Genomic DNA, 21,861 nt, shown 5'->3' with positions numbered 1-21,861 from the left:
CAGTTGGGACTCAGTCAGGATATCCCTCATGTTTCTCCCATGTGGGCTTAAAGTGGGTAGTGGTAAGTGACGTGTGGGCCGGCCCGAAACCCATGGGTTGGGTGAGTTCAGGCCGACTCCTGCACAAAATCTTAGGGTCGCGGGTGGGTCCGGGTAGAGCTCTTTTCCTGCTCTCCCTGCCAGTGACCTACCGCTTCTGGCACCGAAATTTATAGATTTGGGCCCGCCTTGCCCCTTTTGTGACGTCACTGAGGGGCGGGCGCGGGTCTATAAATAGAGGGGCAGGACTTGTACTAAGTGATATTTGCTATAACAAACTATGTTGATTTTCTGAAAAAAACACATGTACCGTATCATTGCTCACAAAGCTTCATTAAATAAACATGAGATGTAGTCTTTGTTGCTTGCCTGTTGTTATTGTTCCGTAGTAATGCAATCTGCTTTTACCTTGGGAAGAGACATTATGGATGAAGTGCTTTGGCTTTCAATAATGCAGTCGTAATGTAGTTGACCGAGTCTGCTTTCCAGTGAAAATCAATGCTCCCTACATTGTGTCACTGGGTATCATGTGTGACTGTGCACAGGTGAACCCTAAGTGAAAGTATATACAAGATGTACCTTCCTGAAACCACTGTGTAGTTCACTCACCTACTTCATACAGTATTGTTTCTAGTGCAAAAAGCATGGGGGTTTGTGCCATTTTTTGCACTTAGCAACATGCCCTGAATTTTGTAATTTAGCCCTAAAAGTCATGTATACACTGCATTCGGACACATCTTTCTGAACCTGACTTTTACTTCCAGATAAAATCCAAATGTGAAACCAGGGCTGTATTAACCATATAGCACTCAAAGGCCTGTGCCTAGGGCGCAGCTTTAAAGGACCAGTTCTGTGTGAAAATAAAAACTGGGTTAATAGGTTGTGCAAAATAAAATATTTCTAATATATATAGTTAGCCAAACATGTCATGTATAAAGGCTGGAATGACCAAATGTCTAACATAATAGCCAGAACACTACTTCCTGCTTTGCAGCTCTCTAACTCTGAGTTAGTCAGCGACTTGAAGTGGGCCCACATGGGACATAACTATTCAGTGAGTTTGCAATTGATCCTCAGCATTCAGCTCAGATTCAAAAGCAAACAGTTATGACCCATGTGCCCCCCCACCTCAGGTCACTGGTTACTGCCTGGTAACCAATCGGTGGAAACCAAGAGAGCTGCAAATGGGGAAGTAGTGTTCTGTTATGTTAGACATCCAATCACTCCAGCCTTTATATATTACATTTCTGGCTAACTGACTATGTTGAATTTGTTTTTATTTAGCACAGCCTATCTCTTTTACACAGTACATTGTGATGTCACTTCTGCTGACGTCATGCGATGATGGCGAAAATAAATACAGCCCTGTGTACAACAGAGGCTGGATATAAATTGCAGGCAACAGGTATAGGATCCATTATTCCAAAACCCATTATCCAGAAAGCTTCAAATTACTGAAAGGCTGTCTTCCATAGGCTCCATTTTATCCAAATAATTCACATTTTTAAAAAAACTTTTTCTCTTTAATAATAAAACAGTATCTTGTACTGGATCCAAACTAAGATATAATTAATCCTTATTGGAGGCAAAACAATCCTATTGGGTTTATTTCATAAAATAGGTATAAAGGGTATAATCTGTTATCCGGAAAACCACAGGTCTCAAGCACTCTGGATAACAGGTCCCATACCTGTAAAAGGATGATTAGTAATTAATTCAGATTTGCACTATGTGATAGCATAGAAAAGTATACATTCTGTGTTTCATGCTTAACTCCTAGCATCTTTATATATCAATGGAACACAGTGTGCCACCGGAATTAAAGATTTAAACAAATCCATATGATGTGCTTTCTGACCAGCACTGTGAACAAAGCCCGTGGACGTCAGCTATTTGATTTACTGTTTTCTAATTTCTTTACCCACCCACGTGTCTGTGTTGGTACATAAATCTGAGATGAAAGAAGAGAAAGTAAAAATACTCTTGGTCATAACACTGATTTGTGTGCTGGTCAACGGTTTATTGATCTTCCCATCTTCTTTTATCTGTCTGGCACAAGCTAGCCGTGCAAGAGTTGCTTGCTTAATGCATGCTTTTGTTGGGTCCTCCTTTTGCATGGCTAATTAGGTATTTGTCAATCTAAATTTCTTAATACAGGGGTCAAGTCAGTGCAGCGAGAGGGGATGGAAGAGCTGGGAAATAACTGGTAGTGTGCTTTTGGTCAGGCTTGGAATAGATTATTTTTTATATTAAACTTGCTTTTGCATATTAATTTATTTCATGCAACTAATACTGCAGTAAATTACTTATCACTTAATAGATCTAAAAAGGGGAGGTTTCCCAAAAATTATATAAGCTTCATCATGGTGAAATAAAAAACTAAGTATAACCAATTAAAAGTCATGTACTGTTTCTGAAATCAAGTTTATCTTCCTTACTCTCAGCATCTGTTTATTTTTATTCTGTCTTCTTGCAGGAGTTGGGTATCAGATCTCAATTGACAATTAGATCCATTATATGTTATAGGGGGGACTCTCTATTCTAGCAGATGTATTAAAGCTCACCCAAATAACGGACTCCAGCACAAACAAAATCCAGCAAAATAACTGACTTTGGCACAAATCCTGCATGTAGAGGAACAGGATTTCCGGTGACTGTAAAACAGTGAGACCTTATACATCTACGTAAAAGGAGTCCCCCCCCCCCCCAAAAAAAAGGCTGCATTGGACCTAACTGTCATTAAATTTCAAGCTCTTAACTCCAGAGAGAATGAAGAGAAACAGATGCTGAAATGGGGAGAGAGAAGATTAACGGGTCAGAATTTGTAACTGATTATATTTAGAACTTTATCTTATTTCAGTATGATGAAACTTATATTACATTTTTTCACAATAGTTCCCCTTTAAATACAGCAGAACACTAATCTGTAATCTCTGGCTATTCAACTGTTGCTGTTCTAGAACTTCCAGTTTGGAGAACATTGTTGCAGGAATACAAACCTCCAGGTCCCAGCAAGCAAGGTGGGAAAAAATAGAATCTTATAGCTACGCAGCTGTAATAAAGAATAGAATTTTTTTACTTATGGTTTTGGATCCCTTGATCTGGTCTCTTAAGTATGAACATGAAAACTTGAAGCCAGTCTCAACTTGACTTACACTGATCAAGATTCTGGCCAGCAATATTAGCCAAATCAGATATTGGATGTGACGCAGCCAAACATGGCAGCCAGTAACCCCAATGTGCATCTCTGTTTTTGGAGATCCATTACAGTGAGAGAGTTGATTTTGGGAGTGTGTTTGCTGAGGTTCAGTATGGGGAAGGGGGCTGTACTGGAACTCCAAATAGTACATGCGAGGCGGAAGGGGACAAGGGTTAGTTCTCCTTAAAGGACCAGTAACAGTAATTTTTTTTTTTTTTTTTTAAAGTGCTTCTTTTTAACTAAAAAAAAAAACACCCACACAGTTTAAACTTTTAATTCACAAAGCTTTTATTAAGAAATTACTTACCGATCCTCTGCATGCTCTCCTCTTCTGAAACAGCGACAGGGCGATGATCCATCGTGCGGCGCTTAATTTCTCCCCCTGCCTTCTATAGGAGATCGCCAGGGAGGAGAAATCCAGCACTGCACGATGGATCGTCGCTCTGTCACCATTTCAGAAGAGGAGCGCATGCAGAGAATTGGTAAGTAATTTCTTAATAAAAGCTTTGCGAATTAAAAGTTTAAACTGTGTTGGGTTTTTTTTTTTTGTTAAAAAGAACCAAATTTTTTTTACTGTTACTGGTCCTTTAAATGGATACTGCTATTTAGCACAATGCTAGTTGCAAATTTTAAAATTGTGCCAGTGAAACTGATATTGAGAAAATTATTTTCACCTGCTCTGTACTGGTGCCCTGTACCATCTGTGCCTGCTTTGTAGAAAATGGTGCAAGACTCAGCGTCAATGACAGGAATTTCACCGCTGGTAAAAATAGGGTGATGGAGGAAACACTTTAAAACCGGGGAATAACTGTAGAGGAAGCAGACCCTGCGGCTGCAGGGGGCCCAGGAAGTATTGGGGCCCCTTGAGGTTCTAATGCATATACAATTTTAATAAAAATTGGTAAAACAGGTCAACTTTTAGACATTTTGGAGGCCTGAAAAATAATTAGCTGTAGGGCTCAGTAATATCTAGTTAGGCGACTGGTCCTGAGCCTGCAAACAAAACATTTAACAGCAACAAACCTGTTTTTTGTGAGATTTTTTTTCCTACTGCTAGAAATTGGCTTATTCTATAAATGGTACTGGAATCTTAGGCAATTCAGTGATGTTTTCTTTTAAAATAGATGAGATTCTATATTTCTGGTGTTACTTAAATAGTTTCACAAATAACTGGCTTTAATTTGCTCTGTCTTTCTACACACCGAGGAGACAACAAAGCACTAACATAAGCATGGCTCATTTACCAATTGAATTGCTGATTTACAGAGACAAGGGATATAGTTCAGTCTCAAGCTTTATTGCTCTCTGAGCACCATTCAACATTCTGAACAATGGGTTTGCCATTATACTCGGCAGTTTTGGCATCTGAATACATAGCCTATTTTGTATGACTTTTCAGGCTCAGAAAAACAAACCTATATCTCCGTGTTATGTTCACAGTTTATTGATTGGCAAGCATTCTGACATTTTCTGCTGTTTTTACCATAAAGGATGGTGTTAATCTGCCACCTATAAATGATATTTAATTTTCTCCTGAAACGCTAGCAGTATATATATATATATATATATATATATATATATAAAAACGTAAGATAGGATATAGCACTCCTGGGATTTATTTTAAAATTTTTTAAGTTTATTCCATGCTTGTAAAATGAATCAACGTTTCGGCTACTGTCTGAAGCCTTTGTCAACGGAGTGCGGATCTGTTTGGTTCGTATATATATATATATATATATATATATATAGCACACTGATGTATCTTCTCCAGCTGGGGTGCACGGTTAAAATATATGTATTTAAATTCTCTGAAGAACCAGCACTCCCGTATATAAAAAAATATCTGTTTTTATTTCTGTTTTTATTTCTGTAACAGGTCCCATTCCTGTATACAGTACAATTTAGCCCCTTACTTCCATACCTGCAAATAATCCCTCTCTTTCAAAGCATTATATGCTGTGTGGATGGGTGCAAGTGTCTGGGGTAAACAGTGGATGGGTGCAAGTGTCTGGGGTAAAAATCTGGTGTAAAGAAAGATTCTTCGTACAGAGACTGGCACATTGACACAATTACCTGCCGCTTTTTGAGGGCAGATATTTAAAAATTAAATCCATCTGCAAAAGTATATATGATAGCACAACTGTAGTATAACCACATTGGTTTAGCACTTCTATGATTGTCTGCCTTCCAAGCCGGTTCCAAATCATTTTTGTTTTTTGCAGAAGAACAGACCAATTGAAGTGACTAGCCACAGTATAAATTAGCGTGATGGAACTAGCACAAATATCCATACTATAAATAGTGATACAGGAAGGTAGATTTCACAAAATAATACTCCATGTGGGATTCAAGCTGTTAAACATAAGTCGTAAAGCTAAAATTAAGCTCATGGTGGTGGAGGTGTAAATAAGCAAGCAATGAAACACAGAAGAGTTGTTTTCCTAAGCTTTCCCTTGACTAGAACTGAGAATCATGCATGAAAGTTACCAGGTATCCCAACACCTTTTAACTTTGTCAGGATGAGATAAAATTGGGAACATAGATTTTTTTCCCTCATCTTACTAAAACTTTGAATATAAAGTGACACTCTACTTCCTGTTAGTATATGCATACCTCCCAACATTTTGGAAGTAAAAAGAGGGACAAAAAATTGTTTTCCGCACGTAGCGCAACTATTTTTGGCCACACCCCTTTCTGTGGCCACACCCCCTAATTACCATGTTTGTTTTACAAAATTTGGCAGGTTATGAAAGTTTGAAAATATTTCTCCTTATCTAAACTGTGTTTTTGTGTCTCAAAATTGTTGCAAAGTATCTTATTTGCACCTGTTACCTGTTCTGGGCTTTCTGCTAAAAGCCAATTAAGTGAGAAACTTTGTTTCTTTTTCTGGCTGTTCAGTGCAGAGAAAAGAGGGACTTTCCAGTACAAATGAGGGACTGCGGGTTGAGCTGTCAAAAGAGGGACTGTCCCTCCGAAAAAGGGACAGTTGGGAGGTATGGTATATGCACAATCAAAACAAATCAGTTGCCATTGAGAAGCCTCTGTATCACAGGCTGCTTCTTATCTGAAAGCCTAACAAAAGGCTTCAGTTTAAGGATTTGTTTATACAGAGGGGGTTTTCTCTGTGGATTGCTGATTTGTTTTGATTGTGCTTGTAGAAACAGGAAGTAGAATGTCTCTTTATATTCTTTTTCAGATTTTGCACCGTTCAGTGCAGGAAATAAAAAAAAAATAGATATTTCTATGTTCCTCGTTAGTCCTATTTTTTTTTTATTTATTTATTCCTATTTATTATTACCCTAATGTTTTAAAAAAAAAAAAAAAAAAAGGGGGTTTACTGATCATTTAAGTAAACAGTTGGTACATTGTACTCACACTCCAAAAAAGCAAGCAAATAAACAGCCACTGGAGATTGTGGTTTACTTCATCATATTCATATATCAGAAAACCCAGTATCTGAATATTTTAAAAAGATTAATCGAGTGAATATTGACTGTACTACATTTTACACCACAGACTTTTTAATGAAGCGCTGTCTAGATCATGAATCCCTCTTTCAATGCATTGGTGGTTAAATTCAAGGCTATATGGAATAAGTGGCTTACATTGGAAGGTTGTATAGTATACTAATTTACGATCCATACTAGCGTACTATTCTATCATTCTATCTTTCTCTTTTGAACTCAATATACATATCAAAACCAAAATTAAAAACTTATTAAAAAAGTTTCTTGACTATTAATAAGGGTGAAAAATGAGTTTGTGAAAATTATTCAGATTTCCCCAGTTCAAATGATCGTAAATCTGCTCCATTATTCAGAAATGACAGAAATCAAGTGTTACCATCTTGAGAAGTTTTCTTATGAAACTGAAATGTATCTGAATATTTACTCGTATAATTATTTTATGGGGATGTTCAACTTTTAGTATTATGTAGAGTGATATTTTCATACAATTTGCAATTGATTTAAATTTTTTATTTTGTGGTTTTTGAGTTATTTAGCTTTTTATTCAGCAGGGCTCCAGTTTGTAATTTCAGCAATCAGGTTGCTAGGGTCCAAATTACCCAGGCAACCAGGAATTGATTTGATAAGAGACTGGAATGTGAATAGGAGAGGCCCTAAATAGAAAGATGAGTAATAAAAAGTATCAATAACAGTACTGTGTAGCCTTACAGAATAGTGCAGCCATTACACTAAATGGGGGTCACTTTATGCTATTAAATACTGAAAGTTAACTTAAAAGTGAACCACTCGTTTAAGTTGCTTCTAATCATTGAACAATGAAATGATATGGTACCTTGTTTGCTTATGTATGAATTGCAAATGTGATCAGGCCTCAAAGCGTAGATAAATTGAATGAAAACAGCAAAGAATGAATACAATTCATTCTATAACTGGAAGGAATGTTGCTACCATATATGTATGGAATATGGATCCTGTATTGAAAAGGAAACTTTTTTTATTTGTGTGTTTTTTGTTTCTACATTTATTTGCACATCAGTTGCTATAAAGTATCTGCAGTATGTAGGCAGCTTCCCTTTGGGACAAAAAACGTAGAATATATTTTTGAAGAACAGTCAAGTTATTTATACTGAAAACTGTGGGCTGAAGTTTTTTTAGTTTGTTCCAGCTTTTTTTGGCAAAAGAGAGGAAAACATAGTAGCTCTTTACAAGATGAGGTGTACACCAAAATAGAAAGGAGAATCTTTTTCTCTCGGGCAGGTATTATTGTGTGAAACAAACTATTTTAGCACAATCCAATAACATTGTCTACTTATTGTTACATTGATGGGATGCAAACAATCCGGTCGTATTGTTCAGACAAAACCAGTTCAACAGTCGGTTGGACAGATTTAAACATTTTTGTCATGACACAAAATAATCAGTTAGTGCAGTGATCCCCAACCAGTAGCTCAGTGATCCCCAACCAGTAGCTCGCGAGCAACATGTTGCTCTCCAACCCCTTGGATGTTGCTCCCAGTGGCCTCAAAGCAGGTGCTTATTTTTGAATTCCAGGCTTGGGAGCAAGTTTTAGTTGCATAAAAACCAGTTGTACTGCAAAACAGAGCCTCAATGTTGGTTAACAATCCACATAGGGGCTACTAAATGGCCAATCACAGTATTTATTTGGCACCCCAAGAACATTTTTCATGCTAGTGTTGCTCCCCAACTCCTTTTACTTCTGAATGTTGCTCACGGGTTCTAAAGGTTGGGGATCCCTGCGAGTAGCTAGTGAGCAACATGTTTCTCACCAACCCCTTGGGTGTTGCTCTCAGTGGCCTCAAAGCAGGTGCTTATATTTGAATTCCTGGCTTGGAGGCGAGTTTTGGTTACATAAAAACCAGATGTACTACCAACCAGAGCCTCCTGTAGGCTGCCAGTCCACATAGGGACTACAAGATAGGCAATCGCACCACCAAGGAACATTTTTCATGCTTGTGTTGCTCCCCAACTCTTTTTACATCTGAATGTTGCTCACGGGTGAAAAAGGTTGGGGACCCCTGAGTTAGTGGATGGTACAGTCAGAAAATCATTGTAAAATGATCATTTACTGTACATGCCTTTTATAAAAGTATTCAAAGGAACAAATGGCCATCAGTCAGGTACTATAACAGCCTGAAGGTCAAGGTGAAAATTTGGGAGAGGTCTATTTGTTGTCCTACATGCACCTGAAAGCTCAGCTTGAAGGTCAGTTAGAGTGAAAACTTATTCAATGTCCTAGATATTTGTGGAACTTTTTCTGAATACCTGATACATGATTATTTTCCTATAACTTTATTAGATAAGGAGGATAAGGTTGAACCTACAAAGAGGGCTTGAACCTAAAAAAACTGCTTTACCAGGTTCCAAGTGTATTAAGGATTTGTGTATATTGCACAGTGAAATAGGTGCATACATGGACATGAATATTTTTTGGACTTTCTCTCCCTAAGGCCAGTATCAAAGATGCCCCCCCCCATATTTTTTAAATTATAAACACCATACAAATTCTAGTTGTAAAATCAGTTATGAGAATATTTTAACAAGCATGGCAGCATTTAAAGAAAACCTTATTTAACATTTTTGTCAGCTAAGGTGCTGAGGCAGAGCTCTTTCTTGCTTTGCTAAGGCACGAGAGTATGGTAACAGCATGGTAATCTTCTCTGCTACTGGAAATCCTAGTGTAGCCGATACGTTGGATCTCAGTTATTGGAAAATGTTGAACATGCTTGTCATAATAAATACTCGCATATAGTGATGTGTTCAATCCAAGGGTAGATTACATAGTGATTGAATTCCACAAGAATTTACGCCATGTCTTTTCATTGGTGCTTTTCAGTCAGACACTTCTCAGTGGTGCTGTTACATGCTATGCAGTAGGTATATGTGCTCGTTTAGCATCAGCAGCATGTTGCTATTTCTTCTGAGCATATTGTGGTCTTCCTAAGCCCTCAGCAAGCCCAAAATGCTCCATCTGTTTGCATCTATCTATTCTGTGTTTGTGCATACCTTTCTCCTATTTTCTGTGTGTTTCTGGTGCTACTCATTATCATTGCTAGGGGTAAAGTTGATACAGTATCCCTGAATCATGATTAGTGTCTTCCAATTACCTATATGGAACCAAGTATTACGTTAATATTTCTCTTGACTGCAAAGAAATGTTTATTCCTTATCAACCGCATGTCTTGTTTTTCTGTACTATCCAGCAGCACTATTAGTACAGGCATAACTGTTTTGGATATTTTAATATCACTACACAGGATTACTCACAGAACAATAAACAAGTTCTATTGTTAACTACACCGTACCGCCTTGAATGGAGAATGTACCCTTTACCTAATGTTTAGTTTATAAATATGCTCCACTCTATCAGTTCAGCATTCGGGCCTTAGTTGAAGTTAAAATAAACAAAACACAACAGTGCATTAAAATGTTATTTATAGACTGGCTTCAACAGAATTTTTCTGAGTACTTTTTGGTGTTCTTTTTGGTATTCTTTTAAGGCTGAGGTCCACACCAAATGAATCTTGACCTGCGGAGAAAAGCAGGCAGAGAATATGCTCCCTTGCTGCTGTTCTGCTTGCACCCCGGAAACATTACCTCCACTTGGGTGTAGGCAGTTGCGGTGGATATCCGAGCGAAATGTGAGATTTTGCATTTCGTGCTGAAATCTGCCCGTACCCGAGTGTAATGTAATGCAGGCAGCAGCAGGGGAGCAGATTCTCGCCTGCAGAAAAACACAGGCCAATTTCCATATGGTGTGGCCATAGGATTAACACTGATGTTTTGCCATTAAATTGGACATTATTATTCTGTAGGGATACACCTAATCCAGGATAAGGGTTCAGGATTCCCCTTTTTCAGATGGATTTGGATTCAGCGAATCCTTGTGCCTGGCCAAACCAAATCCAATCTTAATATGCATATGTACATTTGGGATTTCTCATCAGAAAACAAGGAAGTAAAAAAATGTCCCCGTTTTCCTTTCCTGACCCTAATTTGCATATGAAAATTAAGATTCGCATTTGGTTCAGTATTTAGCCAAATCTTTCACGAAGGATTCTGGTATTCGACCGAATCCTAAGTAGTGGATTCGGTGCATTATTATTATTATTATTAGGTTCCTATCTGACAAATGTTGTATTATTACACATAAATATGTTTTGAATATTTTAAGAGCAAGTTTTCTCATGTGTTTCAAATATCCAACAATCTTCTTTTCTTCCTATTGGTCTAGTGGATGCGATAGTGGAGTTTGATTACAAAGCTCAGCATGACGACGAGCTGACTATAACAGCTGGTGACATAATCACCAAAATCAAGAAGGAAGATGGCGGTTGGTGGGAAGGGGAGCTGAAAGGAAGAAGAGGTCTGTTTCCTGACAACTTTGTAAGAGTGAGTACAACCTGTCTTGTGGTTTTTTTTTTTTTTTTTTATATATATATATATATATATACAACAGCAGTGGCTACTGCATCAACAGAGACCTTCTTCAGCAGGGATCATAAAAATATATTTTGACCAAAAATAAAGTGGGCTTTAATAATGCTGACTTTTATGATTACAAACAAAATGCATGGGCCTACCTGTAAAATTATTTTTTTAGTGGGAGGATCTAGAAGAATACAGTCACCTTACATAATTTTAAGATGTGCTACAATTATAAATCTGGTTCAACGCTTTGGTATATTTAGTGGGATCTAGAATGTACCTACAACCAAAGCAATACTTTAGAAAACCAGTCTGCCAGTGAGGCGGGTTAAGAGAGTTAAAATATACTGTGTAACATATGGGCAGGAATCCTGAGGTGGAATGTCTGCTCTGTGGAGACCAGGGATCTTATTTACTTCATATGATATGGAGCTGCCTACAAATTATTGGGTTGAGGTAGTTTTCTATCTTCATGAAAACCTAGCCTTCCTAGCCACATATTCCCCCAAAGTATACCTCCTGGGGCTGGTCAACAAAATGTTACCATGAAACAAGATCAAGTCACACATATGGTCATTATTATTATTCTATGGCAAAAAGATGTTTGTAATTAAATGGATTAGCTGTCCCAGCATGGGTAGCCTGGCTAAATAAAGTCCTTCCAGTTCTGACCTGGGAGACTAACCAGACAGCGATTCTGCGCGGTTGTGCATACACCGTAGAGTTAAAAGTTGGCCTTGAACAAAAAAGCTGGCTATTTCATTCTGCTGCACATGGGTCGGCCACTGGATTCTGAAGGGAGGAAGAGGATCACTCACTATGGCCCTGGGCATCAGGTAAGTCTTTGCAGTCCTTGGGTGGTGCCCTAACATTTGGCACCCCTCTCAATTGGAGCCTCCTTCTCATAGCTTTACAGCAGAGAAATGAAACTTTTTCTAAGACAAAAAAAAAAGAGAGCAGAAAAATGCTAGGGGGTTGTAATAAACGAGTTTCAGTTCTGTGTTCTACAACGTCTGTGTTCTACAACTGTATATATTGCAGGTTCAGTGTGCATGTAAGGGCCCTTACTCACGGACGTTTGAAGCTGCGCTCCCCTGCGTTCTGGTTTTATGCGTTCAGCCGCAGGGGAGCACAGGAGTAGAAGCGCTGAAGTCTTTTCAATGTGGCTGTAGTCACACAGACGCATGTAACCACAGAATGCAAGTTGGGATGCAGCATGTTGCATTTTACCTGCGTTCGGCGCTTACATGCGTCTGTGTGAGTAGAGCCGTATTGAAAAGAATTCAGCACGTCTACTCCTCCGCTCCCCTGTGGCTGAACGCATAAAACCGTAATGCAGGGTAGCACAGCTTCAAACGCCTGTGGGTAAGGGCACTTATACTTTGATGTTTCGGCCTAATCCTAAGCCTTTCTCAGTCTGTAGCTATGCAATAAAACATTTTTTTAATTTAAAAAGACATGAGAGTCCGGATCTCATTGGAAATGGAATGGATAAATATGTTGACACTGCACCCAGGCACATGAACTCATTTTCGAGAGTGCTGGCATCACAGGGTATATATTGCACAAGCAGTATCCTCAGCAAGTCTTAGTGAGCTTGTGGTTTTACACCTGGCTTGCTCTTTGCACTCAGAACACAGCACCATGCCGGAAGAAATAACAAAATACAGCTATTGCATAGCACCAATGTTATCCTATCATAGTGCCAGTGATAGTCTATATCTCTCTCTTCCCCCCCCAATGGAGTAAGATTGGGCTGTGGATCTTTTGCATTTCATAGACAAGTCCATCCCTGCACACGTAGTTTAATGTCCTACCATACTTTGTGCACCCACCGTGACTGCCTGGATTACTGTAAATATATGTTAAGCGATAAAAATCCCTTAGGTGAAATAAATATTTTCTGAATTACTCTTCCATGCCATATTATTTGCACTACAGAGGTAACTTACTTTATAGTAGATAGAAAGTTGTTCTAGAAAACCAGTTTCTTTAGTATAAACTCTTTTTAATGGGATTCTGATGTCAGAAACGTCTCTGGCTGAAAATCAAGTTCGAAAATCCTATCAGACGTTTGTCCTTTAGGACTCGGCAGAACCTCAAGAAGTGCCCCGTACATGGACAAATAAGCTGCAGACTCAGTCTAGAGAGAGGCCAGCTGCTGCTGATGCAATGTAAACAGATGCATTGTACTCATAAACTTCATAAATACATGAAATTGAAACCTCTGTAATAAAAACTAACTGAATGCTTGAAATTGGGAAATATTCCTATTATTAATAAAGGGGGGTAACTGTGTAATGACATTGTCCTTTTAAATCGTGTATAGGGCCGGCAACTCATTTTTTAAGTCAGTAATGAGTATTTTGTGTCTGTTAGAAGGAGTGCTTGATGGGGTTATAACATGCGAAACAGAATATGTTTATAAATGTCCCCAAATGAATGGAGATGTGGTTAACTGGTTACACAGCTGGTGTGGTGTGAATTGGTAGCACTGTCAGTGTCAGGCTAACAGCGGGTGGCTCTCATGCAGGACAGTGAATGACAGTTTCAACTGGGTTATTTACAGTGTTTTACATTTTTCTTTTTTTTTAAAATTCTACAGTAAAAGCAAAACAGAAGACTGACTGAGGGCCTTACTTATATCAGGCTGCAAAAAAGCCTCTATTCAAAACAAGGGGAATCAAAACAGGAATGTAATGTTCCCTGAGAACAAAATGAGAATATAGCATACTACTAAGCATAATCCAAGGAACCAAGGATGCACCAAATACAAGATTCTACCTTTTTTAACAGGATTCGGATTTGGGCAAATTCTCGTGCAAATCCTAATTTGCATATGCAAATTATGGATGGGAAGGAAAAGCACATAACTTTGTCTTAAAACAAAGTTAAAAAAAACTACTTTTTCCCTTCCCCTCCCTAATTTGCATATGCAAATTAGCATTTGGGTTCAGTATTTGGCCGAATTTTCATAAAGGATTTGGGAATTAAGCCAAATTCCAAATAGTGGATTCAGTGCATCCCTAAATGGAACATTGCTAATTCACACTTTCAGAGTGTTTAAATAAAACACTTACAGGCCAGACTTAGCATTATCTAATAGCAAGAATGACTGCACTTTGGTGGTGTAGCTAGACTATTAGGGGTCATTTAACCACAGTAAACCAAGGGGCAATGTGCAAAAAATAGGCCAATGGAAGAAAGGACAGGGCTGGTCTTCCCCCAGCAACACCGTGCTCTGTCCTTCATGCCCAATTCTATCCGACATGGAGAGAGAGCACAGCTCTTACACTCCTTAATGCTCTTGTTTTTCTATCTCGGGTCTTTGTAAATGACTCCCTGTGAATCTGAAAGTAGCTTTCTATCAACTGAAATTATTAGCTTTTTTTATTGTTTGGTTTTTAGGGATGCACCGAATCCATTATTTTGGATTCGGCCGAACCCCCGAATCCTTTGCGAAAGATTCGGCCGAATACCAAACCTAAATTTTTTTTACTTCCTTGTTTTGTGACAAAGTCTCACAATTTCCCTCCCCACCCCTAATTTGCATATGCAAATTCTGATTCGGTTTGGCCGGGCAGAAGGATTCAGCCAAATACCGAATCCTGGATTCGGTGCATCTCTATTGGTTTTATATTATTTTTATGCTTTTCTGTCACCACTATAAACGGTTTTACATGCAGAGATTCTAATTGATCTGGAAGGGAAGGCCTTTTTTGGGCGCTTTGTTGCCCTCAGCAGAGATGACAGAAGTTTATTGCCCCAAAGTGGTAGCTGACTGTAACAGCAATTTGGGGCAAATGTTGTTTTTGCAAATCATTAAGAGACCCATTGCTTCCCTAACCTTTTTTTTTTGTACCCTCTAGTTCTCTAAAGAATTAATTGCAGAATGCTAATACACTATTGACTGGGAAAGTACCGCCATGCTTTTATATGAACACTCTATTTGCTGCATTACTACTAATTGCCAGTACCCCCGAAATTAAATCGAAATCAGCCTATTGTTTTCAGTTAGTACACATTTAGCGGGTTATTTATTAAAGTTCGTGTTTTTCACAAAAAATTGCGTTTTCAAGGTTATTTTTTTGGTCAAAACTCACATTTTCAGGTTTTGAAAAAACTAAAAAATGTTTGATTTATTATACCCAGACCCTGGAAATAGCTTGAATAAGAAAATACCCCATCCAGAACCTGTTGAGGTCATGTAGGAGTCAATGGTAGAGGTCCCATTGACCATTTGAAGATATAAATAGCCTTCATGATTGAGTTTTCAGCCAAAACCCTCCAAAAAAACTCAATCAATCCAAGCAATATGAGTTTTTTTTTGCAAAAAACTCGATTAATTTGAGTTTTTGGGTTTCGCAACTCATACTCACTGAATCAAGTTTTTTCTTAAATAAGATACCATTTCCGAGTTGTAAGTTCATTTGAGGTATAAAAAACTCTAACATTCAACCTTTGATAAATAAACCCCTTGATGACTTGTTCCAGTTTCTTTCTATTTCTTACAATGGTTTCTGTAAAACAGGTGCTGTTTTCTTATAGATGATGTTTCCCCAAAACAGAGTTTGTGTTGTCCAAACAGCTAGTTCTGACTCCTAAAAACATGCAACAGAGGTTTTCCTACTGGCTTCTGCTTCTGGAGTCAGAACTAGCCGTTTAGACAGTATAAATAGATAGATGCTGCTTTCATTTTTCAGCAATAATTTATACAAATGCCTTTAAAACCATTGCAAATTGTTTGTATATTTTATTGATGGAATTACATTTTTGTTTGTTATATGAAAATAGTTTTTGGTAGAGATTCCCTTTAGGGCATGGACACACATGCGGTTTTCGGTGCAGAAACGCAGCACGGCTTTTAAAAAAGCCGACCACCTCGTATATACGATAACCTAGTGTGCCATTGACTAAGCTTAAAACCACTTAGTGTATTTATGCAGCGGTCTGCTTTTTTTACGTTTTCTCTCTGTAAAACCGCATGTGTGTCCGGCCTTTAAAGGAGAACTAAACCCTAAAAAATAATATGGTTAAAAATGCCATATTTCACATACTGAACTTATTGCACCAGCCTAAAGTTTCATCATCTCAATAGCAGCAATGATCCAGGACTTCAAACTTGTCACAGGGGGTCAACATCTTGGTCTGCGACACTCACATGCTCAGTGGGCTCTGAGCAGCTGTCGAGAAGCTAAGCTTAGGGGTTGTCACAAATTAACAAGCAGCAAACAAGGTTAGTCTGTAATATAAGCTGATGATACAAGGCCGATTCTGTTGCTAGTTGCAATGGTTTTTCAAATGACCTGTCATAATTATGTGTATTTACTACTAATCAGCCTTTTATTGTGTCATTTCTATTCTGTATATACAGTATATTGTGAGTTGATCCCTAAGCTCAGCAGCACAGATCATGTGCAGTGAATCGGCAGAAAAGAAGATGGGGAGCAACTGGGGCATCTTTGGAGACACATTTTACTGCTAAAGGGCTGTGGTTGCCTTGGGCTGGTACAGAAGCCCAAAACAATAATGTGCAACATTTCTACCTACTTTGTTCGTTAAAGGAAAACTATACCCCCAAAATGAATATTAAAGCAACAGATATTAAAGAATCTTATCAAACTGGAATATATATTTAAATATTGTCCTTTTACATCTCTTGCCTTGAACCACCATCACCTGACCAGAAATAGTACAACTCTAAGGGCAATGCCAGACGTGGAGTTTTTGTGGCGTTTTTACATTGCGTTTTTAAAAAAGAACAGCAAGGCTAAATACGCCACTGAAACCACATGCGACCGTCAACATGTGTTTTTCAGCACGTAGAATTCTTTTCCCAACATGCACTTCCCATTGGTCTCATTGTTCTCATTGAATTTGGACGCCATATTTAAAATACGCTGCGTATTTAAGTAAAGTGTGGTTTCAAACGAGCAGATCCCATAGAGTCTATTGATTTGGTCGTTTCTTGACGTATTGGCGTTTCTGCTAAAAAACGCCAATACTGGTGTCCTGTGGAGGATTTCAGCTTGCAAGCGCCCTGTGGGAATTGCCATAGTGCATTTTCCATTAGTTTCAGTGGTAGTGCAGTTTGAGTATTTACGCCTGGCTGTTCTTTTTTAAAAACGCCACATCTGGCCTTGCCCTAACTGTAACAGGAAAAGTGTGGAAGCAAAAGACAGAACTCTGTCTGTTAATTGGCTCCTGTGACCTAACATGTATGGTTTGTGTGCACTGTGAATCCTACGATCCCAGGGGGCGGCCCTTATTTTTTAGAATGGCAGTTTTCCATTTATGACACCCAATGGCACATACTACTAAAAAAGTATATCATTATGAAAAAAAATGGTTTATTTATATGAAGGAGGGTTTTACATATGAACTGTTTTATGCAATATATTTTTACCTACTTTGTTTGAGGGGTATAGTTTTCCTTTAAGCTCCAGTATAAAATGACCAATACTTTCTAACATATCCACACTGAAAGTACTCAGCCGTGTGCTGTTTGCTGGAAAATAAACTATTAGCATGGCTCAGGAATGTCCGTAACTAATATATGCAGTTAATCAATGCAGAAGGTTTGTATACTGTATAAGGAATAGGACATATCTGGATAACAGCTCTAAATGAAATATTTATGAGGAGCAATAAGCAATTACAGACTCCAACTGAGATTCTTGCTTTTCCTGAGGAAAGTTTACCTAAAAGTACACAAACATATTTGGAACTCCAGTAAACAGACCTGGATGATGACCTTGGACTAAAATGTGCGCACATAGAGGTGGGAGGGCTTTGTAGGAGGATTGTGGATGCATGTTCAGTGGAATCGCGCTCACAAGCCTTTTTTAATTCGCTTGCGCTGCTTTCAAATTTTATCAACTTCGCAGACTCGCTGGTCTTGGTGCAGGAGTGTTGCATGATGGGTATTTATATTCTGGAACTTGCGTTTTTTTCTCCTACAACACTGCAGATCAGACAATGGCTAAAGATAGAGCAGACTTTAAACAAAGAGTGACAACATAGGAGGTATGCCTCTCAAAGAAAATGTATTTATTACACTTTCCTTGTCCTTTAATCTTTCTCTGTTTCCTTTCCATCCCTTCATCCAATAAGCAAGTGATCCCCAACCAGTAGCTCGTGAGCAACATGATAAGTTGGCCATACACGGGCAAATAAAGCTGCCGATATCGGTCGTTTGGACCGATTTGACAGCTTATCTGCCCATGTATGGGGGCTTCCGACGGGTCTTCCCGATCAATATCTGGCCACGATATCGATTGGGAAGGTTGGATTTTTAACCGACCGACCCGTCGGAGCCCCTTGGCGCATCGTAATTCGATCGGCCATACGGCCGAACGTTCGAATTACCCCCGATATAGCCATGCTGTTTAGTGGCATATTGGGGAAAGATCCGCTCGTTTGACGATGTCGCCAAACGAGCGTATCTTTGAGTCTATGGCCACCTTTACTCTCCAACCCCTTGGATGTTGCTTCCAGTGGCCTCAAAGCAGGTGCTTATTTTTGAATTCCAGGTTTGTAGGCAAGTTTTGGTTGCATAAAAACCAGGTGCACTGCCAAACTTATTTGGCACCCCAAGAACATTTTTCATGCTAGTATTGCTCCCCAACTCCTTTTACTTCTGAATGTTGCTCACGGGTTCAAAAGGTTGGGGATCCCTGCAATAAGCAATGCTGTATGGATTGAGGCGTTTGAGAATTGTACCGGTATGTAACATGTTATCCAGAATGTTCGGGAACTGGGGTTTTCCATATAAGGGATTTTTCCATAACTTGGATCTCCTAAAAGGGGAACTCCACAAAAACATAACTTAAGCTTTTTGAAAAGAAAACATTATTTCAAGCAACTTTTCAACATACATCAATTAAATATGCAGACTTTCCATGATTCTCAATGGTTTCTGACAGTTCCCTAAGCCTAGCCGTCTGCTCTCCTATTGATCTATCTGACTACTTTGCTGAGCTGGCTGACTACTGTTACTTTGTATCAACAGCCATCTGTCCTCAGCCTGAATCCTACAAACCCCACAATTCCCTGCACATGTGATTTCAATAAGGAAAGGAACATCACAGTGCAATGCATTGTGGGTTATGTAGTTCCTGCATGCTGTCTGTGAGCTGTGGAGAAGTTGTTACAATTTGTAACATCAGTGTTTAGTCCCTCCTTCCCTCCCAGGATTTTAAATGATGCAGAAAGAGAAGAACTGTTAAACAGCTGGATTTCAGCATAGAAAATGGCATTTATTCATACTTTTTGAAGAAACCGGTAACTGTGATTGGTATGTTAGGGGTTGTTCACCTTTAAATGAACTTTTAGTATGATGTAGACTAGAGATTGATATCTCGCAATTTGCGATTAGTTTTCATTTTTTATTATTTAGCTTTTTATTCAGCAGCTCTCCAGTTTCTGCAATCTGGTTGCTAGGGTCCAAATTACCTTAGCAACCAGGTATTGATTTGAAGAGGCTGTTGATGTAGCTGTATAGGAAAGGCCCTGAATAGAAAGATGAGTAATAAAAAGTAGCAATAAAAATACATTTGTAGCCTTACAGAGTATTTGTTTTCTTAAATGCAGTCCGTGACCGCCATTTAAAAGCTGAAAAGAATCAGAATGCGGCACAAAATATAAAGAAGAAAAAATGGAGGCCAATTGAAAAGTTGCTTAAAATTAACTATTTTATAACATACTAAAAGTTAACTCCTTTAAAATTTTAATTATTTAAATAAAATAGAGCCTATGGGAGATGACCTTCCCATAATTTGAGCTTTCTTGATATGATGAATCGGCATAGTACAAAGCTGCTGGAGGGTCCATGTTGGGATGCAGTACCGGCAAACTGTTGCAATTATAAAGTTATATAATAAATGCAATGATCATTTATATTTGTGCTATCATTCTCTTGACTCCTTTCAATATAGTTTTCAACGCTACAAACTGACAATAATTGCAATGGCTGCACAGTAAGGATTTTTCATGGTTTTTTTTTCTCTCCGCTGCAAAGAGAAGTTAAGCTGTGGCAGGAAATGCTTCATTGTCACAGGAAAGCAGTTGGGCAAACCGTGCAGTGTGGTACCTTATACGCAACACAGTTTGCTGTTAACAGAATAAGACGGATCACGAAAATGTGGTTATTTTTTTCTGACAGCATGGGCTCAGCATATGAAGCGTTTACTGTATATGGGACTCTTGGCTCAGTCGGGCTGCTGGAGCTTCTTGTTGCAACTTCATATAATCCTTATAAATTTGTGTTTTAAAGGAATGACAATATCATGTATTGTTGTTCTGCACTGGTAAAACTGGTGTGTTTGCTTTAGAAACACTACTATGGCTATATAAAGAAATACTACTATAGTTTATATAAACATGCTGTTGTGTAGCCATGGGGGCAGCCATTGTAAGCTGAAAAAAAGGAGAAAAGGCACAGGATACAAAGATAAACCCTGTAGTATACAATGGGATTGTTCAGAACGTATGTTATCTACCATGTATCATGTGCTTGAATGGCTGCCCCCATGGCTACACAACAGCATGTTTATATAAACTATAGTAGTATTTCTGAAGCAAACACTCCAGTTTTACCAGGGCAGCACAACAGCACATTATACTTTATAAGAGAATATATCGGCATTTATGGGAATCCAGGGATGTAACTGTAAGGGTTGCAACCGCACTGAGGCCAGGGAATTAAGAGGGGGCCACTGTGACTAATTCATACATGAGCTTTATTATCTGGTATGCTTCCCTCCTAGGGTTTTGTGGCAAAAAGTGCTTTTTGTTATGTGAAATGCCAGTGTAAATATTAAAAAAAATAGGCACTAAAATGGATTTATGCTAGCACAGGGGCTGGTTTACTAACATTGATGATAAATAACTCTGCCTGATCTTGTTGCAACTGCAACTTGCTCATATTTATTACTTGCTAATTTTTATTACTTATTTTTCTATTCTAGCCCTCTCGTATTCATATTCCAGTCTCATTCAATTCAATGGATGGTTGCAAAACCTGCAAATGATAATTGTCTCAGAATATCACTCTCTACATCATACTAAGGGGCAGATTTATCAAAGGTCGAAGTGAAAATTCGTATTTAAAAAATTAAAATTTCTAGCTAATTTTTGCGTACTTCAACTAGGGAATAGTCCAAATTGTATTCGAATTTGAAAAAAATTTTAAATTTCAAAATTAATCATGTACTGTCTCTTTAAAAATTACATTTCGACCATTCACCAACTAAAACCTGCCAAATTGCTGTTTTAGGCTATGGGGGACCACCTAGAACCCATTTGGAGTCAATGGGTGGACTTTGAAATCAAAGTTTTTTTGAGGGGGAAACTTCAAATCTTACGATTCAAATGCGCTATTACTTCGATTCGTAGGATTCGAATGAATCGAAAAATGACCTATTCTGCCAAAAAAAACCTTTGCTTTAATTTCGGTTGGTCTTTTTTAATTCAAATTTCAACGTTTTTCAAATTCGAAATTCAACCCTTGATAAATCTGCCCCTAAAAGTTCATTTAAAGGTGAACAACTTTAAGCATGGCAGTTGGGCCTTACAAATCATTGACTCTTGCTGAAATTGGCTTTTTAAATGTAGAAAAATTACTTTCTTATAGAATTACAGATCTTTTCTATGCTATTTAACCATGTGGCTTGAGTAACGACAAGAGTTAAATAAAGGAAAGGAAAACAC

The 21,861-nt window shown here is 38.3% G+C and overlaps 1 protein-coding gene across 1 annotated transcript in view; it reads left to right on the top strand.

The window, feature by feature from the left end:
- LOC108708009 (SH3 domain-containing kinase-binding protein 1) overlaps positions 1-21,861 on the top strand; it is a 225,220-nt gene that overhangs the window by 48,451 nt on the left and 154,908 nt on the right. Inside the window, exon 2 of the mRNA XM_041581798.1 lies at positions 10,958-11,115. Coding sequence (XP_041437732.1) covers positions 10,958-11,115 — 158 coding nt within the window. The remainder of the gene's footprint in view (positions 1-10,957; positions 11,116-21,861) is intronic.

The sequence above is a fragment of the Xenopus laevis genome, chromosome 2L, assembly GCF_017654675.1.
Source record: "Xenopus laevis strain J_2021 chromosome 2L, Xenopus_laevis_v10.1, whole genome shotgun sequence".
NCBI lineage: Eukaryota > Metazoa > Chordata > Amphibia > Anura > Pipidae > Xenopus > Xenopus laevis.
Note: the sequence above shows the minus strand (reverse complement) of the source record. Positions and strands in the feature narration are given on the sequence as shown.